At 43.8% G+C, this 23,249-nt stretch overlaps 1 protein-coding gene across 4 annotated transcripts in view; it reads right to left on the reverse strand.

The window, feature by feature from the left end:
- Positions 1-23,249, reverse strand: part of PTPRM (protein tyrosine phosphatase receptor type M) — a 407,502-nt gene that overhangs the window by 148,585 nt on the left and 235,668 nt on the right. For all 4 annotated transcript variants that reach the window (XM_081205534.1, XM_081205536.1, XM_081205535.1 and 1 more), the window contains exons 12-13: positions 7,993-8,266; positions 6,909-6,945 (exon numbers count right to left, since the gene is read on the reverse strand). In XM_081205534.1, coding sequence (XP_081061660.1) covers positions 6,909-6,945; positions 7,993-8,266 — 311 coding nt within the window. The remainder of the gene's footprint in view (positions 1-6,908; positions 6,946-7,992; positions 8,267-23,249) is intronic.

Raw genomic sequence — 23,249 nt, forward strand, 5'->3', positions numbered from 1 at the left:
AAATATTTTAAAATTATTATGAACACGGTCTTATTTGTTTAACATTTCTCCCCTCCCCATTCTACAAATAATTGCCACTAAATTATTAACCTTGTTATATACGTTACGGTAAGGTGGGGAAATAAAACAACTTTTAAAAGGTCAGTTCCAGCATATAACATCTGGGAAGTGGAGAAAAGAAAAAACCCACTGAAAATTGTGTGAAAGAATCATATGAAAGCTTGTAAATTACACAGAACAGCCTGGGTGCAGTTAGATATGTGGCAATGAGTGAGGAAAGGAGATTATCCACCATCTGCAGACAATTAAGCTCAAAACTGCTGCTGCATAATATTTTGAAATATCTCCATGCAACTCTGAAGCACTATGTTGTTAGTAACTGTTACAGTACTGTTGCTACAAGATATAAATAGAATAATAACCCTCTTCTTCTACAACTGATACTTTCCAAGATTAAAACAATAGTCACCTGTGAGCTGAAAAAGAGAATTGTAGAAAATGTAGACATAGGCTGAAGTAGTATAATTTGTGGGAGCTGGATAGAAAAATATCTCATAACTTTAGAAATTGAACATTTGGACATTTCCGACAGGTTTCTCCACCACTACCCCCAAAAAGAAACCTGACTACTATTTCCATGAATATTTTATTTGGTATTTAAATAGCATTATATTGGTTCAGAATGATGGTGTCTATGATGGAGATACAGACCAAAGAGTCAAGATCAGTAGTAGTTTGCAAAGTTTGGTTGTTGCTGTTGGCATCCATCTGCCTCCTGCTTGACCACAATCCTATGATGTCTGAGAGGGCAGTAACCGGACATCCACATGGACAAGGGAAATAGGATCTGGTAGAACTCTGGCTTAGTTATCGAGTTCCCAGCACAGCCAGACTACACCAGCATAAGCCCAACATCCGGGCTCAGAAAGAGACACACTGACAGAACCACGATCTTATGGTGGAGTAAGCCTCCAAAAGTGGGCATACAGCAGGAGTGGCAGGGATGGGGCCAGGAAGGGAGACTTATGCTAGATCCAAACTCGGCTCAGCTTGGTCATGTGATATGACAACCCAGTGCCGCTTACAATAGTAAAAAGGATGGTGTACGCCCAACTCTTATTTTAAATGTGTGCTTTCCCTCTGCCAAGATCAGGCTAGCTTAGCCAGGAGAAGCCCTTGCTCCCAGACAGAGTTTGGAATGAGGCAATATATGCCAGTTAAAGTTAAAGCACTTTAAGGGCTGCTAGCTTCTTATACTTAGGATTGTTCTGTCTATTATACGGTATGGATGTTTATGCACACCAAAAGGAAAAAGGAAACAAAATGCTGACCTAAGGCCACACATGGCTCCAATCTGTCAGTTATATGTCTAATCAGGGGCGTAGCTAGCTGCTCCAGCACCCAGAGTGGTGGGGGCAGGGTGATCTGCCCATGGAGGCGGGGCAATCCGTGCACGGGGGCGCTGCAGCGATCCGCCCAGGGGAGGGTGCAGTGGCGATCCACCCAGGGCGGCAGTGCGGCGAGCTGCCCACCAAGTCCACCTGGCGGACACAAGCCCCATGCTGCCCGAAACGGCAGAGACGTGTGGTTTGGGCGCGCTGCAGGCCAGGCCCCGCGGTAAGTGCCACCACCACAGTGTGCCATTTTGACACCCCCTCAGGGATAACACCCGAGGAGGACCGCACCCCCCTTCATACGCCCCTGTGTCTAGTTATATTGTGATACAGCATGTTCTCAGAAAGTACTTCTATACAAAATAGGACAGCGCTGAAGAATATGTTAGCTTCATACTCAACAGCATACTGCCATTTCTTTTTATTTTTTGTGCATGCCACACAGTATATGAAATGTGGGTCTGAAGTATGAAATTTTAGTTTTTGCTGTAGGAAACCACTGCACACCCACAGGGAGGGGAGAGAGATAGAGAAAGAGATAGAGATAGAGATAGAGATAGAGATAGAGATAGAGATAGATAGAGAGAGAGAGAGAGAGAGAGAACTGAGTAGTTTATTTTATGAAAGGGGTATAAAATCTGCAGTGGGGAAGAAAAGTAATATTCCAAGCAATTCTAGTCAGGAAGTCTTTCCTGTCAAAATGCATTTCACTATTCACTTTCTGCAGGGAGGACCCAATGACATGGATGGAAAACTAATCCCCTTCCTCTTCCCTATAACAATTTATTCTTTCTGAGTGAGTGTGTGTGTGTGTGTGTGTGTGTGTGTGTGTGTGTGTTTCTTGTCAAATGCACCTTCACCTTCACTATCCACAAACACTCCCATGGATGCATGCTTTCCTGGCACAATAGCTTAGACATCACCTTTCTGTTTGAACATTGATAAGTAAGTATGAAAACTACTGACTGGAAAACACAAATGCCCCTCAGCTGCGCTCAGCAAACGAAGCTAATTTCCAATAAAATAAAATAAAATTGGAAAACAGGTTGGTTTCTTTGGAGCCCAATTCCACACACCTTTGACACTATTGTATTCCTGGCAATATCACTTTGTAACATGCCTTTCCAAACTCTCAAATGCTGCCTCACTGCATTTCTCTCACAGCAAGGCTGGAAAGGTCTCATTGGATGCCTTTCATTAAGTGCCCTTTCTTCTTTGGCGATTACTCATAGTCGAGTAAGATTGTCTTCCATGAACACAGTCTTAACAGTGAGTCTGTAAGTGACTGTGGAGGCCAATTCTAGATCCATACGCCCTTCCACAGTGGGAACATAAGGTTTCCAGGCGGGAGTTGATCACGGTGAGGGTTTGCAGCATGTTTCTCCTTTACGCCCATGACACCTTTGGTAAAGGCTGGTCTCCAGTTGGAGCGCTTGCAGGCCAGTGTTTCCCAGTTATCAGTGCTTATGTTACATTTTTTAAAAAATTGTCTTGAGAGAGTCTGGGAATAGAGTAGTTACTTTGGAAGACGATAATCAAGACATCCAAACAACATGACCAGTCCAACAAAGTTGATGTTGAAGAATCATTGCTTCAACACTGGTGATCTTTGCTTCTTCCAGTACACTGGCATTAGTTCACCTGCCTTCCCAAGTGACGTGTAAAATTTTTTGGAGACACAACTGATAGAAACTTTCAAGGAGTTGGAGATGGCATTTATAAGTAGTTCATGTTTCACAAGCGTATAGTAAAGTTGGTAGTACAATAGCTTTGTAAACAAGCATTTTGGTTTTCCTGCGAATGTCCCTATCCTCAAACACTCTGAGCTTCAATCGAGAGAAAGCTGCACTTGCAGAGCTCAGTAGATGCTTGGATTTCGTCACTGATGTTGGCTCTTGTGGAAATATAACTGTCCAGGTAGGAAAGGTGATCAACACTTTCCAAGTGCCCTTTAGACCTTCCTGATCAACATGGGAAGATGAGAGGGCAGAGGGCATGTCTGACGTTTCCACCTGCTCATCTCCAGTTTAAGTCTACACACTTCCTTTTGATGCTTGGAAAAATCTTGTATGCTGCTCAGCATACCCATAACAATTTAGGGGTCAGGTTGTTCAGACTATGCAAGTTACAAAGTAGAGGTTTACAGAGGTGTACGTCTTCAGATACACTCTAGCTCACACAGCAACTGTATTTCTGGTGGTTGCAAAGGTATCTATCCCTCATAATATATTTAATGAGTGGGATTTTTTCCTGTCCATTTGTCTACCCTTTTGTTGCATGATTGACTGCCTCAGTAGGAAACTATGAAGAGATATAGAAATGGGCACTGGCACTGAAATTAGTGGTTATAAACATTAAATTATTTGCACATTCAAATAAACACTTTCCAATTGTTGACTCACTTTAATTGTCATCATTGTCCTTGTGCTGCTCTACATAATAAACACCTCTCTCAACTTGGGAGTCAGCTGCTAACCAGAAAGCAAAGAAAGCTAATACCAGAGTTTGTGTGTAGAAAGCTCAACTGGTGAATTGTCTCTTGATTCCAATACTTTTATTTCTGACTTTCTCAAATTCAACCTGTGATATAACAATACAGCTCACTAATTAAGATTGACAAATGCTCACTTTCAACAAGAGATGGAGATGCTTTCAAACCTGGGCTGCTTAGTAGGCACAACCATCAATTACAACACTGCAACTGGGAGGTGTGGAGAATGCAGTACCACTTATAACTGCCTCCTTAGGAACACCTGAAAGGTGGGTTCTGCTATATTCCATCTGTCCGTCAGAGCAGCTTCCAGACAAGCTGCTGTTTTCACATTTGGCATCACTTGCTACCTGCCTTACTACACACTGAATCCCTATTTACTAATCTAGAAACCTTCACTTGTCTCTTTGTTGATATGAGAGCCACTAGACTTGGTGGGGGGTTTTTTGTTTTGTTTTTACAAATATGCAAATATTTGATAATCTGAGATACAACTTGTATTTCAATGCTTCTTACCATTGGGGCACCCAAAGCAGGTCTCTGACACCATTTTAAGTCTGTGCGTCTCCCTGGGATATTTATGCACAGTCAGAAGCAGCTGGTCAGCGGGCCACAGAGCTTCCCCTAGCATTTGGGTTGGCCCATTTGTGTAAACATGTGTTTTGGGATGGACCCTTCAACCCAGCCAGGCCCTGTCATCCCTCAGTTTACCGTCAGGGGGCTGAGAGGGATACATGCCCATTGCCTATGCCAAGGTTTGCCTACATCTGAAAATCAATAAATTTGTGGCCTTTTTAATCCAATTAACCAGTGGTCAGGGGTGATGGGAATTGTAGTGTCAAAACATCTGGAGGGCCGAGTTTGCCTATGCCTGATCTAGATATTTAGCAGTTAGTTAAATTGATATATCTACTGGATATCTTCATAAAGGTATCAGTGTTAGTAATAATCATTTGTAGAAGATTCCCTAGAAAGTTTTGCAGCTTTTTAATCCTGACATGCAGCTTAGAGCACTTATTTCCAGTAACTCACAGGTTGGGTGTCTCTGATAATACTATGGTTTTCCCAGAGATTTTATGAAGTGTGGGCAAATATGCTTTCACAACATAAAATGAACTTGCATATTTAAATAAAAAGCTGAATTTCCTTCTTTCCTTTCTCCTAAGAGGCTAGTCTGATGTCATCTGTTGCTATGGTAGCTACCACATTGCAGAAAATATGATCTTTTTTTCCAAATGTAATAAGTAAAAAAATTAATCCAATCAAATAAGTGAAATAAATGGCAGAATAATCTTTAAATATTTAAACCACAGATTGCCATGTGATGTTATTAAACCAGTGTAGCCTTATATAATAAATTGGACCAGATTCTTCCTCTTTATTTTATTTTAATTTTTAAAGTGCCAGAACAATAGTTAGACAAAATTCTGCTTGGCTAGGAATGATATACTGATTGAAGAAACATAACTGGTAAGATGTAGAGGTGATGTAACGCTTTATAGTAAACAACTAGCAGTATGTAGACTATTGGATGTTTATTCATCATGCAGAACATCCAATAATAAATAGTTACCTATATTATTCTTTTAAAAATGAGGTGATGCAATATAATCATGCTGATAAGAGAATACTCTTTGCATGAAGAGGTTGATAAGACTATAGTATCTTTGAACATAAGACTTCATTTACAAAGTTTGCTTAAAATAATTGGTTGCAACAATTTGCACAGAATGGAACTCTCATGGACACTCCTATGCGCAGAACACAAGGAGACAATTTTTGCCTCTTTGTTCTCTGTAGGCCCCTATGTTTGGAGCTTGCTGGGTGCTGTAGGTGGTGGTGGGGATTGTCTCCTTCCACCAGTGGGAACATCCAGTTGGTAAAGCAGGAATCTCTGTGGATGCAACTCCCTTCTGCAAATGGAAGGAAAGCTTCCATTTAAGGAATGGTAGGTCTAGATCCAACTTTATGTTTCTTATTGATGTGGTAATCAAGCTTTGTGTCAAATATTTCCAGCTTCTTTTAAGAAACTAATCCACACTAGTGGTGGGTAGTTCTTCTTCACTTAAGAAATTATTTTTTAAAAATATGAAAAAAAGTATTTCATTTCACAATTCAGCCCCACAAAATCAGGGGATGAAGACTTGGATTAGCTTCCTGAATCATGAAACTCCTGAATGTGATCAGGTTTGACCTCTGTTGAAACTCAAGATTACTGGAATTTCAAAATAGGGTGCAATGACAAATAATGTCTCTGTGCCTGTACACTTCTTAGTCATACTGGGAATGCAGATGAAAGAAACTGAGCTTGGAAACTGCATTGGAGGACATGAAAGGAAGTCATTTCTTAGGTACCTAAGGCTCAAGCCATGAAAGGCTTCAAAAGTAGAACTTCCTCTTTTAAACAATTCACCTTGAATCATACTTGAAAAAATACAGGAAGTCACTGTAGGGAAGCACAAGTGTAATGTGTTCCCAACACCCCACCCATGTAAGCAGATGGACTATCACATTTCACATATGAAACTTTCGAACAATCCTAATATACAATTCATTACAACAGCCCAACAGTTATATCACAGTCACAAATGGAGGTCATCAGACCACCATAAATTTTGTGCTTCAACCACTGACGGCCTTATTGAGAGAGGAAGCTGAAGCAAACCTCTTGCAATCCTAGAGTGAGCAACAGGGATGACAAATAATTATTGTTTTCTCAACCTACTATATCAATGTTTAGGAGAACCAATAGGCATAGCTACTCTGCACCAAAAAATGTGAAAACTCCCAATTATTTTTAAACTTTTGCTGGACAATTGAAATGTGAGTGGAAATTAGGCTTTCACCACCTTTTTAAATTAGGTCAGCCAAACTCAGCCATTCATAGTCTTACTCTTATACTTAAATAAATAATACTTAAAAATATTGTTAAAATGGCAGAATTGGATATGTGTATTTAGCCATGTATATTATGATACACAATTTGACAGATTTAAGGCTAAGAAGACACAATGGAAGCATACCTTTTGTGGCCACTCTGACGCAGTCAATTTTTGTTTCCTATGCCAGATAAAGAAAGAAAAGGTCATTTGCTAGTTTACATCCACAGCAAGAATATAATACATTGCTTCTGCTTAAAATACTGCCAAGATCTAAAATCAGTACCAACTTTTACATGTTTGGTTTCAAGCTTAATAGCCTCCTACACTAGTCAATGTATTTCCCTGCTATGGACAACCAAAGGAAAATGCACTTGGGCATGTAACATCAATACTTCACTTAATATTAACCTAGAAGATGAATGAGATGTTATTAGACATGATATGTGTACTTTCCACACACCCCTCCTTTTACAACACATTGACCTTGGGATATTTTCTTTTCTTTACAGTCAGCTACACAGTTCCAAGCAACATGCTAGACAATGTAAGAAAGCAAACAAAAATCAATGGTGTTTCACATTTCTGCACTGTCAGTGCACTGTAAAAGAGGGGCCATTATGTTATTTGGCAGAAAACATTTCCCTGCTGTCAGGGGAGACAGCCAAAGCTTATCAAGAGTTGAAGGGCTCGGGGTAGGTCTGTCCTGAAATGGAAAACAATTCTAGAATGTAGAAGCTGGATTAAAAGCGACCTGCAAAGGCTGGACCTTTTATGCACTTTTCACTTTGGCTCCATCAACATTTCTTTTAAACTCTTTAAGAGAGAGAGAGAGAGAGAGAGAGAGAGAGAAAAGGCTTGTGTCTTAAGTCAGGGCAATCAAGACTGAAAATGGGCGCACAAGCCAATGCAAGCTAATATAATGCAGCAGAATAAGCCAAGTATAAAAGTGAAAATCATTTAATAGGAGCAGCATGATCGAAAAGAGGACAGAATGACAGTAATTTTGTAAGGAATGATTGCCTAGGCTCTTAACCATTGACAGAAATATGTGCTTCCTCCCACTGGCTCCATTTCCCTCCCAAGAATGACTGGCCTGGCCAATACAGAACTATGCAAAGAAAAACATTCAATTTCTTTTTTCCATTGTCTATTTGGCACCAAAATTAGACAACCTGTGGTCTATTCACACATGAATATCGCTTCAAACCAACGTCCTAAAACTTACCCCATTGGCTCTGCTGGCAGCTTGAAAATAAATACTATAGCTTTTATGAGGGAGAAGAGGAGTGTTCCAGAAGCCACTGTAGGTTTTGTTGTCACCAATTGTAAAAGTCTGAGAAGACTGAATACTGTTGGCCGGGAACTCGGCTGCAAAATAATACTGAGAGTTCAAAAGTGAAGCATTCTGGAAGTGGATTGGTACTGGATAGCATTTCAGGATTTCAGTTGTTTTCTTGGTTCTGCGAGGACGCTCTTCCTCAACCACTATTTGGTAGACACTAAAAAAATGAAAAATGAAAAGGAGGAGAGGGTGGAAGAGGAGAAAGAAAAGACAAAAAAATAATGCTGGGTTAATTTAGAGTATGCAAAATGTAATTTTGAATCACATAACCCAGTATTTACGATAAAATATGTTATGTTTGAAAGCAAGGAACAGAGTGAAATAAAGTTATCATTCAAGAACTGCATCTATAAAGTACATGTCTCTTCCTTTTTAAATACACAGAAGGAAATGGTATACACCATAAAGTTGTTAAAGCATTTCATAGATAAACTGGTTAGAAATATGTCCTTTGAGTACTCCCAGGTAAGAAATATAAGTTTCATTGGTAATAAAAGGTGCAACACATATTTTTGTGAACAGAGAGTAGGTACGAGGCTATAAATACTCTACTTTACGCCATTTGTCTTGTTTGAATGAAATGGTATGACGGTCAAATTCACAGGAAAATAATAAATAAGAGGAATACTGCAGTAGTGAGCTGGTCTAAGAGACTTACTTGTTAGTAACTGTTTCAAAATGTGCATGTTGTGAACTGCCAGGGAATTGTGTTCCCGTTCTTTATGGGGTCAAGTTTGCCCTACCCTCTCCTAGGGGAAAGAGACTTGGGATGACCATTGAGAGGGATCAGATTAGCCTGGTATTTAAGGCTGTTCCGCCTCTTCTATTCCCTCCCATTTGCCTTTGCAGCACCCCTCCCTCCCTTTTTAGTATGGGCTTTAGCTAGCTGCCTTTTATGGCACTGAATAATAATTTGGGTGGATCCATGACTGACACTTGGGACTCCCTATTTTCCCCTACTTCACAGTTTAACACAGTTTTTGTTGATTTGCATTATGAAGGTAAGTAAGGAAAAGATAATAATTTAATTCTCAGTCATCCTGAGGAATTATGGGAGTAAGGGTACTCGAGTCATCACCCATAGCATGAGGTCTGGTGGCATTGTGGGTGCCCTTAGGACAGTGGGTCTATGTTGCAGGTTGGACTTTAATTATAAATGTTCACGCAGCAAAGAGGGAGACATTTTCCTCAGTTCTTGGGCTGGGAACAAATATATACCGTATTTTTCGCCCTATAAGACGCACTTTTCCCCCTCCAAAAATGAAGGGGAAATGTGGGTGCGTCTTATGGGGCGAATGCAGGCTTTCGCTGAAGCCTGGAGAGCGAGAGCGGTAGGTGCGCACCGACCCCTCTCGCTCTCCAGGCTTCGCGGACCTCTCCTCAAGCAGCGGGAACGTTCCCACTGCTTGGGGAGAGTTGCCGGCATCCCGAAGCCTGCAAGCGCTGATCCCAGCACGTGCAGGCTTCGCGGATCTCTCCCCAAGCAGCGGGAACGTTCCCACTGCTTGGGGAGAGTTGCCGGCATCCCGAAGCCTGCAAGCGCTGATCCCAGCACGTGCAGGCTTCGCGGATCTCTCCCCAAGCAGCGGGAACATTCCCACTGCTTGGGGAGAGTTGCAGGCATCCCGAAGCCTGCAAGCGCTGATCCCAGCACGTGCAGGCTTCACGGATCTCTCCCCAAGCAGCGGGAACGTTCCCACTGCTTGGGGAGAGTTGCAGGCATCCCGAAGCCTGCAAGCGCTGATCCCAGCACGTGCAGGCTTCGCGGATCTCTCCCCAAGCAGCGGGAACGTTCCCACTGCTTGGGGAGAGTTGCCGGCATCCCGAAGCCTGCAAGCGCTGATCCCAGCACGTGCAGGCTTCGCGGATCTCTCCCCAAGCAGCGGGAACGTTCCCACTGCTTGGGGAGAGTTGCAGGCATCCCGAAGCCTGCAAGCGCTGATCCCAGCACGTGCAGGCTTCGCGGATCTCTCCCCAAGCAGCGGGAACGTTCCCACTGCTTGGGGAGAGTTGCCGGCATCCCGAAGCCTGCAAGCGCTGATCCCAGCACGTGCAGGCTTCGCGGATCTCTCCCCAAGCAGCGGGAACGTTCCCACTGCTTGGGGAGAGTTGCAGGCATCCCGAAGCCTGCAAGCGCTGATCCCAGCACGCGCAGGCTTCGCGGATCTCTCCCCAAGCAGCGGGAACGTTCCCACTGCTTGGGGAGAGTTGCAGGCATCCCGAAGCCTGCGCGCGCTGATCCCAGCACGCGCAGGCTTCGCGGATCCCTCCCCAAGCAGCGGGAACGTTCCCACTGCTTGGGGAGAGTTGCAGGCATCCCGAAGCCTGCGCGCGCTGATCCCAGCACGCGCAGGCTTCGCGGATCTCTCCCCAAGCAGCGGGAACGTTCCCACTGCTTGGGGAGAGTTGCAGGCATCCCGAAGCCTGCGCGCGCTGATCCCAGCACGCGCAGGCTTCGCGGATCTCTCCCCAAGCAGCGGGAACGTTCCCACTGCTTGGGGAGAGTTGCAGGCATCCCGAAGCCTGCGCGCGCTGGTCCCAGCACGCGCAGGCTTCGCGGATCTCTCCCCAAGCAGCGGGAACGTTCCCACTGCTTGGGGAGAGTTGCAGGCATCCCGAAGCCTGCGCGCGCTGGTCCCAGCACGCGCAGGCTTCGCGGATCTCTCCCCAAGCAGCGGGAACGTTCCCACTGCTTGGGGAGAGTTGCAGGCATCCCGAAGCCTGCGCGCGCTGATCCCAGCACGCGCAGGCTTCGCGGATCTCTCCCCAAGCAGCGGGAACGTTCCCACTGCTTGGGGAGAGTTGCAGGCATCCCGAAGCCTGCGCGCGCTGATCCCAGCACGCGCAGGCTTCGCGGATCTCTCCCCAAGCAGCGGGAACGTTCCCACTGCTTGGGGAGAGTTGCAGGCATCCCGAAGCCTGCGCGCGCTGATCCCAGCACGCGCAGGCTTCGCGGATCTCTCCCCAAGCAGCGGGAACGTTCCCACTGCTTGGGGAGAGTTGCAGGCATCCCGAAGCCTGCGCGCACTGGTCCCAGCACGCGCAGGCTTCGCGGATCTCTCCCCAAGCAGCGGGAACGTTCCCACTGCTTGGGGAGAGTTGCAGGCATCCCGAAGCCCGCGCGCGCTGATCCCAGCACGCGCAGGCTTCGCGGATCTCTCCCCAAGCAGCGGGAACGTTCCCACTGCTTGGGGAGAGTTGCAGGCATCCCGAAGCCCGCGCGCGCTGATCCCAGCACGCGCAGGCTTCGCGGATCTCTCCCCAAGCAGCGGGAACGTTCCCACTGCTTGGGGAGAGTTGCAGGCATCCCGAAGCCTGCGCGCGCTGATCCCAGCACGCGCAGGCTTCGCGGATCTCTCCCCAAGCAGCGGGAACGTTCCCACTGCTTGGGGAGAGTTGCAGGCATCCCGAAGCCTGCGCGCGCTGATCCCAGCACGCGCAGGCTTCGCGGATCTCTCCCCAAGCAGCGGGAACGTTCCCACTGCTTGGGGAGAGTTGCAGGCATCCCGAAGCCTGCGCGCGCTGGTCCCAGCACGCGCAGGCTTCGCGGATCTCTCCCCAAGCAGCGGGAACGTTCCCACTGCTTGGGGAGAGTTGCAGGCATCCCGAAGCCTGCGCGCGCTGGTCCCAGCACGCGCAGGCTTCGCGGATCTCTCCCCAAGCAGCGGGAACGTTCCCACTGCTTGGGGAGAGTTGCAGGCATCCCGAAGCCTGCGCGCGCTGATCCCAGCACGCGCAGGCTTCGCGGATCTCTCCCCAAGCAGCGGGAACGTTCCCACTGCTTGGGGAGAGTTGCAGGCATCCCGAAGCCTGCGCGCGCTGATCCCAGCACGCGCAGGCTTCGCGGATCTCTCCCCAAGCAGCGGGAACGTTCCCACTGCTTGGGGAGAGTTGCAGGCATCCCGAAGCCTGCGCGCGCTGATCCCAGCACGCGCAGGCTTCGCGGATCTCTCCCCAAGCAGCGGGAACGTTCCCACTGCTTGGGGAGAGTTGCAGGCATCCCGAAGCCTGCGCGGGCTGATCCCAACACGCGCAGGCTTCGCGGATCTCTCCCCAAGCAGCGGGAACGTTCCCACTGCTTGGGGAGAGTTGCAGGCATCCCGAAGCCTGCGCGCACTGGTCCCAGCACGCGCAGGCTTCGCGGATCTCTCCCCAAGCAGCGGGAACGTTCCCACTGCTTGGGGAGAGTTGCAGGCATCCCGAAGCCTGCGCGCGCTGATCCCAGCACGCGCAGGCTTCGCGGATCTCTCCCCAAGCAGCGGGAACGTTCCCACTGCTTGGGGAGAGTTGCAGGCATCCCGAAGCCTGCGCGCGCTGATCCCAGCACGCGCAGGCTTCGCGGATCTCTCCCCAAGCAGCGGGAACGTTCCCACTGCTTGGGGAGAGTTGCAGGCATCCCGAAGCCTGCGCGGGCTGATCCCAGCACGCGCAGGCTTCGCGGATCTCTCCCCAAGCAGCGGGAACGTTCCCACTGCTTGGGGAGAGTTGCAGGCATCCCGAAGCCTGCGCGCACTGGTCCCAGCACGCGCAGGCTTCGCGGATCTCTCCCCAAGCAGCGGGAACGTTCCCACTGCTTGGGGAGAGTTGCAGGCATCCCGAAGCCTGCGCGCGCTGATCCCAGCACGCGCAGGCTTCGCGGATCTCTCCCCAAGCAGCGGGAACGTTCCCACTGCTTGGGGAGAGTTGCAGGCATCCCGAAGCCTGCGCGCGCTGATCCCAGCACGCGCAGGCTTCGCGGATCTCTCCCCAAGCAGCGGGAACGTTCCCACTGCTTGGGGAGAGTTGCAGGCACCCCGAAGCCTGCGCGCGCTGATCCCAGCACGCGCAGGCTTCGCGGATCTCTCCCCAAGCAGCGGGAACGTTCCCACTGCTTGGGGAGAGTTGCAGGCATCCCGAAGCCTGCAAGCGCTGATCCCAGCACGCGCAGGCTTCGCGGATCTCTCCCCAAGCAGCGGGAACGTTCCCACTGCTTGGGGAGAGTTGCAGGCATCCCGAAGCCTGCAAGCGCTGATCCCAGCACGTGCAGGCTTCGCGGATCTCTCCTCAAGCAGCGGGAACCACCGCTGGGCTCCCACGGCTTGCAGAGAGCTGCCTGTTTGGGGGCTGGGGTCGGGGGAAGCTCGGGCTGCCCCAGCCCCGCGCCTGGGGGGGAAATAATTTTTTCCCTTTATTTCCCCCCCCAAAAACTAGGTGCGTCTTATGGGCCGGAGCGTCTTATGGGGCGCAAAATACGGTAATCATTTATTCACCCTGTCCACACATAATTATTTGTCTAATTCTTTCTTGGTGTTGCAGCAAAGTGGGATTTTTATGTTTAAGCTGTATATTTGGGTTTCAGTTATTTTTTTCTAAATTGATATTATGTTAAACTTTGGTTTTGTGATGGTTTGATGACTAGATAAAAATAAGCGGACCTGATCTGATCAATTAATAACTAAGCTTATGATTGTTTATGGGCCCTTTAATATTTTAATCAACATGGTCCTTTTTAAAAAGTTTGACTGCAACTAGTTAGTTATCTAGAAACACAGCATACTTTCTGGAAGCCAAAATAAATAGCTCAAGGTTATCAATTGGTAACCTGAAAAGGAACTCCTGCACTGTAGCTTGTAAGCACTTTGCTCAACTGTTAACAATATACCAGATGTTAAAACTGGAATGAGAAAAAACAACTCTCGCATGTTCTGCTCACAGTGCATTTGAAGAACTGAAATCATGAACATTTCAGCAATAAATGAAAACCAATCTGCTTTCCTGCTGCAAATCGATTTCTGCAATCACGGGAGAGCGCTGAAGATCTGAAATAGTGCTCACATTTGCTAAATGTTCACATATTTGTGCAGAGGTCTATTTTTATGCAGCCTAAAACTAAATACTTTGTTTCTAGATCCTTGATCATCTCAGTCAACCTCCTTTTCACACATTCCAGCTTGTCAATACTCTTCTTAAATTGTGGTGTCCAGAGTACTCCAGGTGTGGTATGACCAAGGCAGAATAGAACGGGACCATGACTTCCCTTTATTGGGACACTATACTTCTGTTGATCCACCTTAGAATAGCATTAGCTTTTTTTTGCTGCTGCTTGTGGTCTACCAAGCCCCCCTAGTTGTCCCCCATCTTATATTTTTGGAGCTGGTTCTTCCTGGCCAAGGGTAGAACCTTATATTTGTCCCTATTGAAATTCATTTTGTTAGTTTGGGCCCAAACTAACAAAGGTTAGTTAAGGCCATACTGAATTCTGATTCTGTCTTCTGCAGCATTGGCTACCCATCCCAGTTTGGTGTTATCTGGAAATTTGATGATCACTCCTCAATTCAAGCCATTTATAAAGATGTTAAACAACATAACTTCTTTGTTAGAAGTTAGGGTTATATGTTTTGCTGTATATGTATATGTTATACGTATATGTTATACGTATATGTTATACGGTTAAGTACCTCTGGATACAAATGGGATCCGTTCCGGAGCCCCGTTCGCATCCTGAAGCGAACGCAACCTGCGTCTGTGCGTGCCGCGATTCACCGCTTCTGCGCATGACGTCATTTTGAGCGTCTGCGCATGCGGCGAAACCGAGAAGTAACGTGTTCTGTTACTTCTGGGTCACCGCGGAGTGCAACCCGAAAACGCTCAACCTGAAGCAACTTCAACCCGAGGTATGACTGTATCAGCATTGTGACAACGTAAGAGTTCACCAGTGTAAATGGGAGTATAGAATTGTCCTGTTAATCTCTGCCTATTACACATTTCCACATTTAGCCCAGGGTAAAATAGCTTTGCTCCGATATAGTTGCTATTTGTCTCCATTGCAAAATATAGGCAACTGTACTGACCTCCAACAAATTACTTGCTACTAACTGCTTTTGGATAAAATCCACAGTTGCCAATCTAGCAACCAAGAGAATAAAATCAAATGCACAATTCTTACTCCAACAAGCTCTAATAACAAGTCCAGTTATTTTATTAACCTGACTGAAAGCTGATCTTAATTACACATGTAGAATCCATTCATAATGCGTCTTTCAAATTACTGAAATACAATTGGCTTTCAGGGCGTTTTATCCTGAACAGCTCATACTAGTTATTCTACACACAATACCCCATATACACCTCATTCTAAATGCTTGAATTCTTCCTTTGACACATTAAAGAAAGAACCTAGTTGACTAGAGCAATTTCAAACCCCAAATATCTTTTAATCTTTACTCTAAAAGACAAATTAGATTTGTGAGCAACCAGACCTCAAACCTATTTTCTCTTTAATAATTTAAGCACCAAAAGGTCACAAAGCTCTTTTCTGTTCCCCTTTATCAAAGTCCAAGTGGTAATGAAAAATGGCTAAATCCTGTCTACTGCCCCATTTCCACACAGGACTCTCTTCTTGATGTAAATTAACACGTTGTAAGTACCTGGGTCAACTATAACCTGACAGCATTTTATGAGTTATATGTTTTAAATGTGTATAAATGAGATCATCTTGCTAATGACATTTATAAGATCCTTTGAATTACAGTCATAATCTAAAACCCTTCTGTAAATCTCACTGCTGGAAATGCTTCCTGGTAATATATAATAATATAGCACCAGCCAGAAAGAAATCTTTAGGTTTAAGCTTGATAAAACCCATCACCGATCCAGATCTCAATATTCCTGCTGTGTGTTAACCATATCTTCCCATTGTCTAAAGTTACATTGTGCCTATTAGCCTAACCTTTTGCATTTTAACTAAAATGTGAAATAAAGCCCACACTAAGGTAGAATATGCCCAAATAACAGATCAACGAAACAAATGCTTTTGCAAAATCACATTTGGTTTGCAACAAACACAGATCACCTGCCATGTCTCATGCAACATAAATAATGAAGTCTCGTTTGCATTTGTGCTGTCCTTAGGTCTCATTGCGTTCCTTTGCTTTAAAAAAAAATCTTCCTTCTAGCTCACAAATCTAATGAAGTAGGCTTTTATTTATAAAAGCTCTTGCCACAATAGACTGATCAGACATTTAAGGTACTATAGGATTCTTTGGGCACAATCCAGTGGGGCATTCTCCTGCGAAAGTCCAGGTGACCTTAATGGGAAGACTGCAACGTAAGGTCTTGCACTGCTATGACTTCAGTGAGGCTTGAGAAGGACAATTTCCTGATGGATTGTGCTGTTTATCTTTTTAGTGTCAACTTTTTTCTAGTTAAGTCCGGTAATGCAGCTTTCATCCCAGCAGTCTCTTGATTCCCCCCGCCCCCCGGTAAGTATGGCAACCTTAAAAGCCAGAGAAAGGCTGCCTATGGTAAGTTTCTCTCTGTCTTCCCTTGTGAGACTTCTGCTTATTCAAGCCTGGCCTTGTTAATCCATTTTATCAACTCACTTGGACTAGAAGTAGCAATTTGTCGGTTTGGAAAAGATGGGGCAGAGTGTGTGCTTTTCTCCACCTGTCTGCCTGTCTCACTTTTCTCCCTCTCCAGGTTTCTCTGGGAGTCATTATATGGGACCAGGAGCAGGCATAGCATCACAGCAGAACCACCTTCCAGGCAGCAATGGACAGTAATGGTGTGAATACCTGTTGCAACCAGGAACATTGACAGGTAATAGGGTTGGGGGAGAGAAAAGACTCCAATGCAGGATTCCAAGCACTGCTTTCCAACACATGTGGGGTTGGGAGTGGGAATTGGAACGGGACAAGGTGAAAAGTCCCCACAAACTCTAGATAATACCTCTTTTTACCAGAGAGGGAAGTGTGTGGTTCTGTGCTCCTTTTGAATGCTCTGCAAATTGCAGCTCAATCTTGCTGAATACCAGGCAGGGCGATATGGAACCATGACTCAATCTAAAGACCACAAGTGGTGGTATGCCATCATAGCACAACTAACTTCCCCTGATGAAAAAATAAAATCAGATGAAGAGGAAGGCAAACAAAGGATAGGGCAGAGTCAAAGGAGGACAGCGCATAGTCAATAATGTGGCAGAATAGAACATTTCTGAAGCAGGAAGAGGAGCAGAACATAACTGTTAAAAACATACACTGAAAGTGTATGTGGTTGTTGCTGAATACACACACTGTCAAAAACCTGTGTGGAGGGAGCCTGAGTTGTTTTGACTGCTGTTGTGACTTGAAGACATTTTGTCTTTGTGCATCCTGAAGCCATTTATTGGAATACTTACATTCCAAAAACTAGGTATTACATTTTAGTTGTAGAGAATTGGGAAGACTCCATAATAATCATTACCTGAGGGCTTCAAAACACAGATTATTTTTTTTACTACAAGTTGCCAGCAATAAGTATATCTGCAAACTAGGATTTGCACTCTTCAAAAGCTTATATGCTGCAAGTACTATCCGTTGCAGCTCTTTTTCTTAGCTGCATTGTAATATATTCAGCAGCAACTGAAATTAAGCTGATGCTCTTTATTCAAACTCTGGGCACTATAAATCTCTGAAACAGGGCAAGCAGAGACGAGGAGGCCAAAATATTTCCCCCTCTAGTTGACTACAGAAAGACCGACTCCACAAATAAAGCTAAGGAGAAATGCCCATGTAGCCTTTCAGGAGGAGGAAATAAAAGATGGCTTAATTTCAGCCTCTAGAGATAAATGCCCAATACAAACTCTCAAGTAGCTAGGATAAGATTTATTTTCAGAGTCCTAGTCCAGAGGGAGGGAGAGTGCAGGGATGGCATCTACTTTTTACATGCAACCCTTAAGCTTCTTTGTGACTGCCCAACTGTTTCACATGAATATTTTCAAAGATTTAAAAGTCACTATTTACAAAGGGGATTTTCTGCCAAAAAGAGATCCAAGCAAAGCCTTTCCTTAGCATTCCTATGCATACAGACAGGAAATCCCTATGGTTCTCCTATAAAGGAGAGTGGATCATCACTGGAAGGTGGAGGTATTTCCCCCCGCACGCTGCCAGAAGGGCGTTTCTACGAGAGTGAGACCAATTATTCACTTCTCCAGGGAGGGAAAATGCTTGTTTATTTATATGATATCTTGATTGCAGAAGAGCCTGGGGAGCTTCAAAAGCTGCATATATTTGCCACTGCACATCTCTTCTGAATGCTAGGTTTTAGCAAAATACAAGAAAAAATGATTTTCAGTGGCACAATCCAGTACCTACATTATAATGTCAAATAATGTGGCAATAATTCATTTGCCCAGCCTATGAAAATATAACAGTTCTGCCTTTCAAAGCGTGCTGCAGCACCCTTCTGAACATATTATGGACCAATGTCCTAGCATAGAAACCCTCGGCTTCCGTTAACTAGTCAAAATCTGCCAAGGCATGCTGCAATAGACCTGACAGTTGCGATTTGTGTCATGCTACTCAGGATTGCTGTGGAAATTATAAATATTAGTACTTTAAAACTTTTTGTCTATTTAAAGGGAAACAGAAACGGTAACATTTTCATTTCTGTATCAATCACTTATTCAGTGCAGGGTGAAGAAAAGGAATTAGTTCCTCTTTTGAACCTGTCAGTTATGTCTGAACTGAGTTACAATGGGTTGATTATTAAGGAAATCAATTGTCACTAAATTTAGGCCAGTGGGTGAGATCCAATATATTGCAAGTGGGCATCTGCTCATGCACTGGTGCTTCTCTTATCTCTCCTTTCTCCTGCAGCCCTCTAGGCATGTTCACATCCCAAATCTGCTTTGGAAGATTTGGGGGACCCCCTGGAGCAGATTTTGGGGACACATAAGGAGGGCTGGGAGGGGGCAGAAGAGAAACTGCATGTATGTTAAACAAGCAGATTTCCAATGCACATGCAAGCAGACACCACTGGATGTTGCCCAATGAAATCAGTACTTCCCGCCTGTGTCAATATTCTTTAAAATTTATATTCTAGATTATTTTGCATCATGAAAACTAGACTATAGACTATAGACGAACAGAACCAACAAGCATTTTAGTGAAACAAATGCATTAAGTTCAAACCTGAATGTATGCGAAGCAGTAATTGTTTCCATTAAATTTGGCATACTAGATAGGTGTTCACGGTTCATGTCACTTTGAAAAGCTTGGATACCCTATTACAGAAAAGTCACCTGACCTAACCAGACTTTGCTCATAAAAAGCAATAATGAGAAAACAGCATTTTTTTTTGTAATGTGCCACATATGCTAGATTTCAGTGATGAATATTCAGTTTCTGTAACATTAATTTTTCTTGCTCTGGCTGTGATCTAGATAAGATCAGTCATAAATTGCTTTGGAATATTAGCTGGGTACCATAAATGTGCTTTGTGTTCTCTCAACCATAAGTCATTACAAAAAGTGGCTTGGCATCAGCAAGTCACTAGTGCCTTAAAAAAACTCCTCCGTGTGGCACAATATCTTGCTGCTAGCCTATTTAGTGATAAAATCTGATATAATAAAATATTAATTACAGCTGAAAGGTTGGGTGAAAAATATGAACTCAATTACAGCCCCATATTGCGCACAAAGGGCAGGGTGGGAAAAATCTGTTCATTATGGACGTAACAACTGGAACATTAGAATCAATCTGAAAGTTTCCTAAAAGGCCACCTGCTATTAATCTTTACATCAGCCACGGAATTCAAAGTTCTTTCCTGCACACCCCACCTTTTAAGCAAAATAAATATATTCAGCATGGATAAAAATCAATAAATTTAAAACACAGGGATTTAATTAAGTTTCTCTTGAATAATAACTATGTTAATACTAAACAACATGGGTATTAGTATGTCAGCCCTACAGTTAAGCCTCTGAACTGAATCAGTGCCTCTACTAGATAGTTTGAGTTAAAGGCAGATTTTTCATATAAATGAAGAACCAATCTGATCATTTCTCCAATATGAATAAGTATAGCTACCAAACACTGGAATTTCATTGTCACCTGATAAAATCATCTGTCCAATAACTATTAGTTCTTATTTCTGCCTTTCAGACATGGGCATTTAATTTCTGTTTGCTACTTTGTTTTTGTGAGAGTAGTGCTGGGTGAGGGCAGAGGAAAACAGCAAAGCAAGAAAGAAGAAGAAAGGACAAAATTGTCCACTGCAGAGTCCCCATGTTTCTGTATTTAACCTCAGATAGGTGTTGGCTGCAAGATGTGCCTATAAGAGAATATTTTTAAAGATCCCTATAGGCGAAAAATGGAAATGTGCAAAATGAATTCAGTGCAACAAGGAGCTGCAAGACCTGGCTGCAGAAATAAACTGTAAAACAGTATTTTATTTAATTGCAGATCAACATGCTTTAGTGGTCAGATAACACTGTTTAGGAAGTATCTGAAAAAAAAATATGTTGTAACCAAAGTATAAACCTGTATTAAAACCAGTTGTTCAAATCAGCCTTTTCTTCTTGCTGCTTTAAATCATAATTCAAATTGCCTTGATTTAAATCAAAGTAGGAAATTGACCCCTGTAGGTCAACTTTGACATGTGGGTATAGCTACACATGATGTGTATTTTCCTTTGCCCATGATGGTTTGCAAGCACCAACACTCAGGTGATTGCCAGTGCCTGCAAACTCCTTTAGTTACTTATTTTTCTGATGTCAGGTGTGGGGTTGGTGGGCACGGCTTGGTCCAAACAGTTGTGTGAGCCTAATTAGTCCCACAGATCAGAGGTTCCTGGCCCATGATTAAAATCAACCCACATTTAATACACTATATGTGAACTCCATTTTTCATTCAGTGCAATTATTAAAACCACAGCACAAGCATGTACTAAAATTATGAGGTCAGCTGACAATGCACTTTCCCAAATATCAGATATGTTTTGTTTAGGAGATGTGAAACTAGCAATGACTGGGTTCTTCAGTCATTCACAAAAATTATTGACCTCAGAAACTGTTGACCAGCAGTTCTTAAATACTTTCACTTCCAATTTCCCCTTCTTTCTACATTATATGGTATCTGAAGTTATTATTGCACTTTCAGTGCTTCCAATGCAACCTGAGAAGTGCAAACTTGCACATCAGCTCCATGGTGAGATGCATGTGTACAGGGGCAAATCTATGGCTATCTCAAGTGGTTTGGCAGTCCATAACTTCCTCCCCATGACAGCACTGGGCTGGGAGGAAAACTTATTATGCCAAAGTTTACTATGTCTTACTGTTTTATTGGTTGTTGGCATTGTGAATTATCTACTTCTGTGTTGTATTTTCTTTGTAACAATGAAGTGTGAGTAAGAATTAATTTAGAAATAAATAAATGTAAGCGTAAGCTAAGTGCATTCATGTGTGTCTGTCAGTGTGGGTTTTTGTGTGCTATACTTGTGGTGTGTATCTTTGTGTACCAGTGGGCGTGCATAAATGCGCACAACCAGTTTGGTCACAACCAGTTGCACAGGCACACTGGCATATGGTCTTGGAATGTGGCCCCTGAGCAGGAAAAGGGTTAGCCACCCCTGCTATAGTGAGTACCCCAGAAGCTCATTAGATAAGTCAAACTGAAATTTGTATGTTAGAAACTTGAAGAGTCAACACTTACTTCTGCTACTGAACAGCAAGACACTTATTGCCAACTTGCAATCTATGCTCACTCAACTCCCCATACGGTTAGCACATGCTTTCACAGCTTGGCTAAGAACACAAGCTACCCTTCAAATTGAAGAAAGGCCTTAACACAAATAATTTTTCCACGTTTGTTGCCTTCCCTGACAACCCCTTGATAATTTACTCCAGAGGTTTAGGGTGGAATAGCATGTGAAATGCACAGTGTTTTGGATAGGAAGTCGCAAAAATACACAGGAGCTTCTGCTAAATCAAAAGCTTTTGTGTACATAGAATTCCTGTGAACAGCATTAACATGGGGTGAAATAAAGAATTGTCAAAAAACAATCTCTGCAGATCAGCACACACCAAATTAATAAACCAAAAAGCTAAGATTATTAACTGATTTTTGATCAGAACAAGCAGACAGTGCAGAAGCGTAGTCAACTGAATAAACGTAACATAAAAATATTGGTTCTAACGTTGAATTATGAAGCTTAAGAGGATCCAGAGCAAAAGGCAATAGCTGAGCCCCAAATGACAAGGTTATCTCTGCTCTCCTAGCAGAAGACGTAGCGTGGAATCAAGGGGATCCTATCTTTTTAATCAAAACTGCAGATCCTAGTCACAATACTTGGTTGTATATGGTTTAGTACTTTCTGAGAAATTCAGTTAACTTGCTTTAGGATGTTGAGTACAGTATTGGTGAAACAAGGCCAAGAAATCATAGTCATACTGTATGTACTTTTGCCCCTTAGCCAAGTAAATAGGCTGGGTGTCTTGCTGAAACAAATGTCAGATACAAGCTTACAAATTACATAGGATTTCTACAATGTATGCTTGCTTCACCCTATATTTTCATTTTAAAGGTGCGCATGCATCTCCCGTAAGACAGAAGTGCAAGTTCCTAACTTGAATGTTACACAGCAAGCAGGCACAGCTATTACAGCGGTTATTTGAAAAGGTCACATGTTCAATTTCACACACTGAATACAGATGTGTAGCTGTTTCCCAACATTTGAAAAGTCTTGCTCAATGTCATATCTGTCTGAATCAAAACTTAATGAACTTCGATGGAATTACTGTGGCTTGCGAGCTATTTTGCTCTGAACAAACCACTGATTTCAAACAAAACAGTTGTCTCATACATTCTCTGTTAAAGTTAAAGAGCTATTATCTTGTCCATGGCTGCAATCTGTAATGTGTAACTATGTTGAAAAAGATTGGTGTTGTTGTTGTTTTTAGTTCCAGGAAATTTGAATTCTTGAAGCTTAAGAGTTCTTTCAAACAATAATGCAGGTTTCAGTAAAAAGTTATAACACACCAGCAATTTATTTGGAACATATAAATAAAACCTTTTTTGCACAAATTTACATTTCTGACACTTGCAACAATGCAACGATAATTTCAAAGATTTTAAATCTACTTTATGTCTTGGGTTAATTCTCCCTTTTAAAAGAACACAGAAAATTGCTTAAGGTATAAATAGAAACAGAACAAAGAACTATGCTTATTGTTGAAATCTCAAATGTTCTGGTTGCCAAGACCATTTGTTTGTGGGGTAACCCTGAACTCTGGAGAAACAACACTATTCTAACCAAAAAAAAAAAAAAAAAAAAGGATGAAAAAAAGAAGAAGAAATAACCCAACAATATAGTGGCGATGCTGAGACAGAATAATTTTCACAAGT

The sequence above is a fragment of the Podarcis bocagei genome (genome assembly GCF_964188305.1).
Source record: "Podarcis bocagei genome assembly, chromosome: 8".
Lineage (NCBI taxonomy): Eukaryota > Metazoa > Chordata > Lepidosauria > Squamata > Lacertidae > Podarcis > Podarcis bocagei.